Source organism: Otolemur garnettii, unplaced genomic scaffold, assembly GCF_000181295.1.
Source record: "Otolemur garnettii isolate 467f Iridium unplaced genomic scaffold, OtoGar3 scaffold00116, whole genome shotgun sequence".
Classification (NCBI taxonomy): domain Eukaryota; kingdom Metazoa; phylum Chordata; class Mammalia; order Primates; family Galagidae; genus Otolemur; species Otolemur garnettii.
Window position 1 is genome coordinate 5,781,741 of NW_003852511.1, and position 11,151 is coordinate 5,792,891.

Consider the following 11,151-nt stretch of genomic DNA (forward strand, 5'->3'; position numbering starts at 1 on the left):
GTGGCAAGCGCCTGTGGTCCCAGCTACTTGGGAGGCTGAGGCAGGAGACTTGCTTGAGCCCAGGAGTTGGAGGTTGCTGTGAGCTGTGATGCCACGGCACTCACCCAGGGGTACAGCTTGAGGCTCTGTCTCAAAAAAAAAAGCAACTACCACTACCACTTTGTCAAGTAAACTTCTAGAGAGGATGCTTGAGGTGGCTTACACCCATAATCCTAGCATTCTGGGAGGCCGAGGTGAGAGGATCCCTTGAGCTCAGGAATTTGAGTTCAGGTTCAGTTCCAGTCTGAGCAAGAGTGAGACCTTAATTCTACTAAAAATAGAAAATGTAGCCTGGTATTGTGGCAGACACCTGTAGTCCCAGCTACTTGGGAGGCTGAGGCGGGAAGATCACTTGAATCCTGGAGTTTGAGGTTGCTGTGAGCTGGGCTAAGGCCAGTGCACTCTAGCCTGGGCAACAGAGTGAGACTCTGTCTCCAAAACAAAACAAACAAAAACTTCCAGAGAGATTCTATGCATGTACTATATACAAAACCATGTTACATGTTTTTCCTCAACACGGTTGGTAGCATAGGATGCATACTGTTTACATTGCCTTTTTCCTAACCTGAAAATAAATCTGCCTTGGTTGGGCTTTTATTTTGTTGTTATTGTGTTGTTTTCTTTTATTTTTTGAATAGCAGATAGTTTATTGGGAAGTATGTGGTTTCAAAGGCTGTTTTGTTTTAGTTTTAGCTCATTGTTTTTAAGGGCTGCAAAATAATTGTATTGCTTGTTTTTATCATAGTTAACCTATCCTCTGTTAATGAACATGACTGCTTTTAACTTAATGATTCTCAACCATGGGCAGTTTTGCTGCCCAGGAGCATTTGGCCATATCTGGAGACATTTTTGCTTGTCACTAATGGCAGGTGGTGGGGGTGCTACTGGTGTGTAGTGGGTAGAGACCAGGAATGCTCCTCGTCATCCTACAATGCACATGACAGCCCCCCACCACGAAGAATTAACCAGCCCAGGAAGTCACAAGTGCTGAGGTTGAGAAGCCCTGTTCTAACTGGCCTCCCTGCCTGTCCTTCATCCTTCTGGTACATCCTAGCTCACCTCTCTGATAATCAGGACATTCACTGTTCCTGCATTACGAAGCCATGCCTGGCCACCCGCATCCCCAGGCTCTGTGCCTGCTCCTTAGTCAAGCTATCGTTATCTTCTAGGCACTATCCTTACCATCTTTACAGTCTGCAACTCTGCAGTATGACCCAAAAGAGTATTGTGGCTTCATTTGCGCCTGTTCCCCTCTAACACCACCCCAAGCATGTTATTGCACAGCTGAGGGCAACTAGAAAGTTGAAAAGAGTTTACTAAGAGCTAGGAGATAACCAGAGAGAAATCTGCACAGCATGAGCTGGCAAGTATTTGTGTCGAGAGTTAATAGGCTCAGTTTTGTCCCGTAAGACATGAGATCCTGGGGAAGAGATTTGTCCAGGGTTGTGTCTGCCTTCATGTGGCATTAGCACCTTCAAGGATCCCTCCCTTGGAAAGACTCTCATCTGGGAAACATCTTTAAAGTCTAAATGAAAAGATAGCCATTGCTTATCCTGCCCAGCTCTTAAAGGACTACAGTAGCCCTCCCACAACAGGTTGACACTGGAATTACCACACCTTCAGGCAAAACTAACCCTCTGACCCAGTAGGGCTTAAGCATTCTCCATATAGGCCTTATCCAGATAACTATATCGCAAAACAACACAACCACAGCATTCATAGGCACACACATATTATTATAGTTGGGCAGGAAGAAGGGTGTTTATTTCCTCAAAGGAATTTAGCAACTATCTTTAAAAAGTATACTTTTCATGTCTTTTTTTTTTTTTTTGGAGACAAAGTGTCACTCTGTTGCCCCAGGCTAGAGTGCCATGGTGTCATAGTAACCTCAAACTCCTGGGCTCAAGTGCTCTTCCTGCCTCAGCCTCCCAAGTAGCTGGGACTAGGCAGCATGCACCACCACGCCTGGCTAATTTTTCTGTTTTTACTAGGGGTAGGGTCTTGCTCAGGCTGGAATTCTTGAGCTTAAGCAGTTCAGCCTTGCAGAATGCTAGGATTACAGGTGTGAGCCACCATGCCTGGTCCTTTTCACATTATTTATATAAAACCCACAGAAAACTGCTAATCCCTTTATCATTATTTTGTTAAGCTTTTAAAACTCTAGTGTAGGCAATGTCCATATTTGTTATAAATCAGATTTTATTAGGATAAATACTATATAAAATTAAGAGGTTGTTGACCAAGCCGTAGGAATTATTTTGGTCAGGGATCTTGGCTCCTTTTGCTTGTTGTCATGAGTGTTCCTGGGAAAGAAGGTAAGAGTGGTCTCTTTCAGCTTAGTGAGTAGGGTGCCAGCCACATACACTGAAGAGCCTGGCCCGGGCCTGCTAAACAACAATGACAACTGCAACAAAAAATAACCAGGCATTGTGGTGGGTACCTGTAATCCCAGCTGCTTTGGGAGGCTGAGGCAAGAGAATCACTTTAGCCCAAGAGTTTAAGGTTGCTGTGAGCTGTGACACTATGGCACTCTACCAAGGTGACATAGTAACACTCTGTCTCAAAAGAAAAAGAAAGAAAAGAGTGCTCTCTTTCAATTTATTGTAAGACTGAGAAAATTGCCACTGTTCCCTAAGAAAATGTTACTGATGAGAGGTTTGTCTTTGTGCCCTAGTAACCTTTGTTCTCAGCCTTCAGGCAGACAGCTTTTGGGAGTTTGCCAGAGAATGTCTGTCATTCTGTTAGGTTAGGGCTTATCACCTTTGGGCAGAGGCCACCACAGTCATCTCCCACCCTACATCATATTACTCTCAGTCAGTCTGCATGGATTATTTTCCTATTTGAGGGGTGAGTAACCTGCAGCCTCAAGGCCACATGTGGCCCTCCAGATCCCCAAGTGCAACCCTGTGGCTGAATCCAAACTTCATAGAACAGATGTCTTTATTAAGAGAATTTGTCCCGTAAAATTTGGATTCAGTCAAAAGACCATACTCAAGGATCCAGAAAGCCAGATGTGGCCCCAAGGCCACAGGTTCCCCATAAGGACAAAGTCTTAACCTATATCCAGTGGCCTTCTTTCAACATACCCTAGCACACAAAGGGTTTCAGCTCTCTCCAGTCGATTCCTTCCAAAAGAAACACTGAAGTTGCAGAAGCTTGGGCCATGAAGAGGAGCTGTGTGCTTGGCTCACAGTTTTTCAAGTATTCATCAGGAGGTTAAACTGTGCTTGTTCCTGTCCAGGAGTGGTTTGAAGCCAGAGAACATGAATAAATGAACAAGCCAATCAATTTGTATGCCACCTTACTTTGGCGGGTTTGCTCCTGGAAAAGTATTTTCTGTTGTCTGAAAGAACTTAGCGATGACGCTTTGTTTCTATACTTTCACCAGGTCCAAGGTTGGCATCGGAAAGCTACCTCCTGTGGCTTTTTGTTGGTCCCGGTTTTAGAGGGGCCTTTCGCACTGCCCAGCTACCTGTATGGAGACCCCCTTCGAGCTCAGCTCTTCATCCCGCTCAACGTCAGCTGCTTGCTCAAGGAGGGCAGTGAGCACCTGTTCGATAGTAAGAAATACTCTCCTCTGGAGGTTGGGAATAGAGAGAGGCTTTCAATTAGGGACCAAAAGAATCTAGGTTCTAATCCCGGTCCTTCACCTAGTGGCTGGGTAAACCTGGACAAATCACTTACTGTCTCTGAGTCTTGAACTCCTTATTCCTAAACTGGGGGTTGGCACTGCCTTGCCAATTCAGGAAGGCCATCTGTAAGGTCTTGGTGTAGAGCAGTGCATGGGAGAGGTGCCACGTGTTATAAGTCATGAGAGGCTATGGTGTTCTTCCCAGGTGCTCCTTGCCTGTGCTTAGCCTAACTGGCTTGGGCTGTGGAGCTTCAAGCCTCACAAGAGGCTTGTATATGCTGTTTCATGGGAAAAGGCTGGGGAGGGGGACACGTTGAAAGCAAATAAGGAAACAGTGTCTATTTGTGCAAAGATGTGGTATGTCAGCCCCTGGAACAGCACAAGTGGCTCGAGTTGCTCATCTCAAGGAAGGCAAAGCAGAGCAGGAGAAGGACAGCAGGAGCCACATCAGAGCCCTTCCCTCTGGAGCAGGTTGTCAGAAAGGGAGTGCACAGGGCCAACCCCAACCTGCTGCCAAACCCCAGCCCACCAGAACCCTGAAGGCAGGTTTAGTACAGAACCCAGCACAGAGCTTTTTATCCCCAAGCACTCATTGTGGCTAAATGTATAAATAGGCTCCCAAAAGCTTTCTTTTTTTTTGCAGTTTTTAGCTGGGGCTGGGTTTGAACCCACCACCTCCAGCATATGGGGCTAGCGCCCTACTCCTTTGAGCTACAGGCACCTCCCTCCCAAAAGCTTTTAATGAGTTCACAGATGGTCTCTTTTAAAACGAGAAGCTAGAGTTGATACTGATATGTCAGGAGCCCTCTAGTTTCTTATATATAAAGATTATAAATGAGAAGAAAATCATTTTTGATGTAAGGGAGATGCTTTCTTTCCATCCCCTTGCAAGTCTGGCAGCAAAGAACCGGCCCAGAGGGTGAGCAGGTCTTGCCAGTTGGGGGGGGGGGGGTCAAGTATGCCCGTGCTTTTTGTGTGATGGATTCTTCTGGTATGAACAGCTTTTCTTCCAAGGCCCATCTGTATGATCTTGGTTTACATCTCAGAAGGCATTTTTGTAAAGACACAATGTTCTAAGTTAGGCGTCCTCAAACTACGGCCTACGGGCCATATGCGGCCCACCTAGAACATTTGCCGGGTGTTTTTGTTTTTGTTTTTGCAGTTTTGGGCCATGGCTGGTTTTGAACCTACCACCTCTGACATATGGGGCTGGCACCCTACTCCTTTGAGCCACAGGTGCCACCCAGGCCCGCTGGGTGTTTTTACTGCCACTGCCTGTCCTGCTTAGCAGCCGACTCATCCCAGGGCCCGCAGTCCGGCCCTCCAACGATTTGAGGGACAGCGAACTGGCCCCCTGTTTAAAAAGTTTGAGGACCCCTGTTAAATGGTAGTTGGAGTTCTAGATGAGCCCTACAGACCCTCTCCCTGTTGGAGGCCATAAAGTCTGTGATATGTAGAGCTTATAAAGCCCCCTTTACACACACTCATTCTTTAACCTCACAGCATGGCTGAGAGAGAACTGTTTATGCCGTCCTGGAATGCCTGACAATTATGGTCCTATCAAACAATTTTAAACCAGGTTGTGTTATATTGTGGGGACAATGAGATCTTTCCTCACACCATACACAGACTGTTCTGGGGTTTTCCACCTTCACCATAGGTTTGGCATCAAGAACAATTTTGGGTTTTTTGGTTTTTTCTATACAGAGTCTCATTCTGTGCTCTGGGTAGAGTGCTGTGTTGTCATAGCTCACAGCAACCTTAAACTGCTGGACTAACTGCTGAGGCTCTTGCCTCAGCCTCCCGAGTAGTTGGGACTGCAGGTGCCCACCACTGCACCCGGCTAGTTTTTCTATCTTTAGTACAGATGGGAATCTCACTCTGGCTCGGGCTGGTCTTGAACTCTTGATTTCAAGCAATCAGCCTACCTCAGCCTCCCCAGAGTGATAGGATTACAGGCATGAGCCATCCACACCTGGCCTCAAGGACATTTTCCCCACCAGTTGTAACCCCATCTGAAAGACCAGTATCCTCTGTTGGTTGCCATGGTTACAGGTAAAGGAAAGGGTCTTAGTTTAAAAGATTAAGGACTTGAATCTGAAAACCTATTTTCTTGCATCTGTGCCTCTTTTTGTTCTCACTGCTTCTGATAAAAAGAAATTCAAAATCTTAAAAATCTAACAAGGATGTGTTCTGTGTGTTTCCTTTTAAAGCCAGAGTCTTTTTGTTTTTTGCTCTTTAATTGTTCAGAATCCTCAAGTCAGTCCATCCTAGGTAGAAAATTCCAAATGCAGAAAGAGTGATAGAGTCACTGGAGGCACCCTGGTCTTTGGGGTGTCTGTGCAGTTGCTCATCCGAGAGCATTCTGGCTCCCTTGCCTGGCGCTGGGTACAGCCAACCCCAGCCTCCCACTCCCTCCTCTTTGGTCTCCAGCAACAGCTTCACAAAGTGCGTAATGGAGGAGGGCATCATCTGCTCCCCTCCCCAGCCAATTATGTGTCAAAATGTAGTTTTGTATTTACTTGCTTCGTTTTCACCACCCTTAAAATAGAGCTTGTAATATTGCCTTGCCTTTTAGGGAATGAAAGATCAATAATGTAAAAGAGTGAAGGTTTTGTTCTTGTTGCTCCTTAGAAGCAGCTGACATGCATTTAAAGTTTACTTTCTGTTGGCTCAGTGCCTGTGGCTCAAGCAGCTATGGTGCCAGCCACATACACCTGAGGTGGCAGGTTCAAATACAACCCGGCCCACCAAACAACAATGATGGCTGCAACCAAAAATAGCCGGGTGTTGTGGCAGGCACCTGTAGTCCCAGCTACTTGAGAGGTGGAGGCAGGAGATCCTCTTGAGCCCAGGAGTTGGAGGTTGCTGTGAGCTGTGATGCCATGGCACTCTACTCAGGATGACAACTTGAGGCTCTGTCTCAAGCAAAAAAAAAAGTTTATCTTCTGTTTGTACTTTACTATCGTGGTCCGTTCAGCTTTAAGTGTAGGAAATCATTAGAGTGGGTCTTATATTTAGTTCTGGTAGCTCACACTGGGTGCTGAGGACTCATCCCCTTTCTAGAACCTGCTGTAGCTTGGGGGAAGGGGTGTGTGAGCACACAGCTTTGACTCTTGGAATGGAGGCTATCCCAAAGTAGGCAGCCTGGAGAAGCAGAGCTGAGGTGCAAGGGGTCTAACTGCCAAGAGTCCTGAAGGGACAGAGGAGGGGCCCCAGAGAGAACTGCAAACCTTGTGATCATAACTCAGCATTTATTTTTTCCTTTTAGGCTTTGAACCAGAAACATACTGGGATCGAATGCACCTTTTCCAGGAAGCCATTGCACACAGGTTTGTCCCTGAGCAGGAGGGAAGTAATCAGCGTTTTTCTTGAATGGCAGTTACCAAAGTGAAACCCAGTTTCTTTTACTTCTGAGGAAAGGGATCTGTTCCACCAAGGACACATTCACTGCTTATCTCCAAGGGGACTCTTTAATTTCAGAGATAAGCACTACTGCTCTTGTTCCCATAGCTATTGTTTTTCAGGCTACATTACCTTCTTCCACACCTACACCCCACACCTTTCACACCTACACCCCACACCTTCCACACCTACACCCTCCACTTTCCACACCTACACCCCCACCTTTTACACCTACACCCCACACCTTTGACTCCTATACCCCCACCTTCCACACCTACACCCTCCACCTTCCACACCTACACCCCACACCTTCCACACCTATACCCTCCACCTTCCACACCTACACCCCACACCTTTCACTCCTATACCCCCACCTTCCACACCTACACCCCACACCTTTCACTCCTATACCCCCACCTTCCACACCTACACCCCACACCTTTCACTCCTATACCCCCACCTTTCACACCTACACCACCCACCTATACCCCCACCTTCCACACCTATACCCCCACCATCCATACCTATACTCCCACTTTCCACACCTACAGCCCCCACATTCCACACCTACCCCTCACTTAACACACCTACACCTCCACTGTCCACACCTACACCCCCCACATTCCACACCTAGCCCCCACCTAACACACCTACACCTGCATCTCCATACCTACACCCTCCACCTTCCACACCTACCCCCCCACCTAACATACCTACACCCTCCACTTCTATACCTGTCAGAATATTTTTTCACCAGGGATTCCCAGGTTTTCCAACTCTGAATTCCTTTTTCCCTTTTTTTTTTTAAAGCACTCTTAATCTATTTCAGTGATTTGGGGTCCTCTAGAGGGCATTTTTGTTTCCTTGTACAATGCCTAGTAAAGTGCCTTGTCTCGATTAGTCATTTAATGTGTAGCTTTTGCATATAGTGAAGCTCTCAATGGAAATGTGGCTCTGAATGACACATCAGCCCACCCACAATCTCCCTCTCAAAAAGAGCTAGAAAACTGCCCACCTTCCCTGGGCCACCTCTGCTGTGGCTCTTCATTGCTCCTCCATCTTCATCTGGGCAGTTGGAGTGAGATTATTCCATCCTTTTCCTTAGTATGCAGATGGGTGGCTTAAAACAAAGAAATAAATCCCCTTCCCAGGGACAGGAGCACAGGCTGGCTTGAACTCCTGGATTCAACCAATCCTCCTGCTTTGGCTTCCCAAAGTTTTGGGGTTATAGGCATGAGCCACTGTCCCCGGCCCCAGCTCTTAAACAGCAGATACAACACAGCACTTCTCTGAGGAACTAAGTCCAGGAAAGGAGACTGGCATTCCACCTTCTTTAGTTCTGCCTACATCACTGCCTTCCTTACATAAACCCCTCAGACTTAGAGGACAAGGAGCCACATCTGTTACCGCATCCTTTACAGCTCTTAGCAGGTAGAGCTGTAATAAATGCACTTTATGGAAATAGAAAAACCAGGAATAGCACAAGCCATAGATGAGAAATGGAACAGAACAAGGCAGAGATGAAAAATGGCCCCTCCTGCCCATTTCCAGAGTGCAAGGAAGCAGAGAGACCCAGACTGGTGTTCTCACTTCTAAGAAAAGTGCTTTAATTACAATTCTTCATTTTATTTCAACTCAAGGCCTTTATTGAGAACCTTCCACATGCTTAGCTTAAAAAATAGTAGAGAGGCTCGGCGCCTATGGCTCAAGCGGCTAGGGCGCCAGCCACATACACCTGAGCTGGCGGGTTCAAATCCAGCCTGGGCCTGCGAAACAACAATGACAGCTGCAACCAAAAAATAGCTGGGTGTTGTGGCGGACGCCTGTGGTCCCAGCTACTTGGGAGGACGAGGCAGGAGAATCGCTTGAGCTCAGGAGTTGAAGGTTGCTGTGAGCTGTGATGCTACAGCACTCTACCTAGGGTGACAGCTTGAGGCTCTGTCTCAAAAAAAAAAAAAAGAAAGAAAGAAATAGTAGAGAAAGGGAGAGAGGTGTGGCGTTTATCTTGAATGGCAGTTAACAAAGTGAAACCCTTCTCTTGAATGTGCAGTAACTGGGACATGAGGTACATTCCAGTGAGATGCAGAGGAAAGGTCCGAACTGGTGGTGGGGAGAAGGCACAGTGGGCAGGTCTGCTGGGGTGGCTGGGGTGCGTCTGAGCAGAGATGAAGACTGGGTGAGGAGTGCCTTGGGTAGGAGAGCTTTCATTCATTGTGACAGGGAAATAGTGGACTTCAGGGACAACAGGCACCTGGTGCAAGGAGCTCTGGTAAGCCATAGTGGTGGGAGGGGTAGCAGTCACATAGGGATGAGGACAAAAATAAACACTCTGGCTGGGCACAGTGGCTCACAGCTGTCATCCCAGCACTTTGGGAGGCCGAGGCAGGACGATTACTTGAGTCTAGGAGCTCAAGACCAGCCTGAGCAACGCAGCAAGATCCTATCTCTAATTTGTTTTTTTTAAATTAGCCATGTATGGGGTGGTGTACCTGTTATCCCACCTACTCAGGAGGCTAAGGCAGGATGATCATTTGAGCCTAGGAGATTTGAGGTTTCAGTGAGCTACGGTGATGCCACCACACTCCAGCCTGCACAACAGAGCAAGATCCTGTCTCAAAAAAAAAAAAAAAAGTCAGCCGCCATGTTTCCACTTGAAGGAAATCTTTGCAGATCCCTTTGTTTCAGGCTGTCAGAGAGTCTACTTGCCACATTCTCTGTCCCCTTAGGCTGAAGAGGCCCTAATCAGTTTTTCTTCCTGTCCTTCTTTTAGGTTTGGGTTTGTACAGGATAAATACTCTGCCTCTGCCTTTAACTTTCCTGCTGAGAACAAGCCTCAGTACATCCATGTTACAGGTGAGGAGCCGGGCAGGCGGGCCCCTATGGTGGGAACAGGAGCCCTGGCCCTGGCCCTGTTCACAGAGGTCCCTTCTCTGAGCTTGTGGCCACAGAACCACTTCGTCTGGCTCCGGGGCCCTCCTAGTGGCTGTGACATGGGTGCTGGCCTTTTTCCTGCAGGAACGGTATTTCTGCAGCTGCCGTACTCCAAGCGCAAGTTCTCAGGGCAGCAGCGGCGGCGGCGGAACTCCACCAGCTCCACCAACCAGAACATGTTCTGCGAGGAGCGGGTTGGCTACAACTGGGCCTACAACACGATGCTGACCAAGACATGGCGCTCCAGTGCCACGGGGGATGAGAAATTTGCCGACCGGCTGCTGAAGGACTTCACAGACTTCTGCATTAACCGTGACAACCGGCTGGTCACGTTCTGGACAAGTTGCCTGGAGAAGATGCACGCCAGTGCCCCTTGAGGTCAGGCTGCAGTGGGGTCAGAAGGCTGTGTCCATGCTGGGGCAGGGAGGTAACCTGCCACCCTCAAACCTGGGGCTAAAGATTCCGGCCAGTCTCCAGGCATCAGGTGTCTGTTGGTGCGTGGGGGCCATTGCTTCTTTTTGGTCCCCCCAACAAGTGTTGTTACACTGAAGGAGAAAGACTTTGGAAGCAGCTGCTGCCGCCGCCACCATCCAGATCCACCCAGCGGAGGTGGAAGGCACAGATTGTCCGTGGGAGGGCTTCAGTGTCTGAGAAGCAGGGCAGGCAGCCCCCGTGAATGTCCTCAGAAGAGGGTGGCTTCTGTTAGCTTCCTTCTCCTTTACCATCCATGGGATATTAGGAGCAGAATCTGGTGCTTCCTACCCAGGAGTGTGCCCAGGGTGTAAGATAATCTTGTGAAATAATGTACCATAGACTCACACAGACTGTATATACCTGTACATATCCAAAGTAAATAAAACTCCACACGCAGCTTCTCTGTCCCCAGCCTGGTTGCCAGCAGCAGCAGTCCCATCCTGGGCTGGGCAGCTGTGCCCAGTGGTCAGGGCCAAGGTGGTCAGTGGGATAGCCACAAGTGTTAGGATTCACTGGCTTGGAGAGTCTGGCTGTGGGTTTACTGAGTGATTTCTTTTCACAGGCGCTTGGGCCAGGATAGTTTTGGTCAGAACTAGTAAGCAGGTGGTACAAAATACCAGGTTGCCTTAGGCTCATGTCTTCAGAGTGAATCTGAGTGGTGAGCCCAGCTC

General features: G+C 48.0%; 1 protein-coding gene across 1 annotated transcript in view; it reads left to right on the forward strand.

Moving 5' to 3' along the window:
* The window catches only part of DEPDC5 (DEP domain containing 5), a 150,109-nt gene extending 139,233 nt beyond the window's left edge, over positions 1–10,876 (forward strand). The window contains exons 39-42 of the mRNA XM_023517676.1: positions 3,428–3,599; positions 6,942–7,002; positions 9,846–9,928; positions 10,091–10,876. Of these exons, the coding sequence (XP_023373444.1) occupies positions 3,428–3,599; positions 6,942–7,002; positions 9,846–9,928; positions 10,091–10,383 (609 nt within the window). The 3' untranslated portion in view covers positions 10,384–10,876. The remainder of the gene's footprint in view (positions 1–3,427; positions 3,600–6,941; positions 7,003–9,845; positions 9,929–10,090) is intronic.
* Positions 10,877–11,151: the final 275 nt, after the last annotated feature.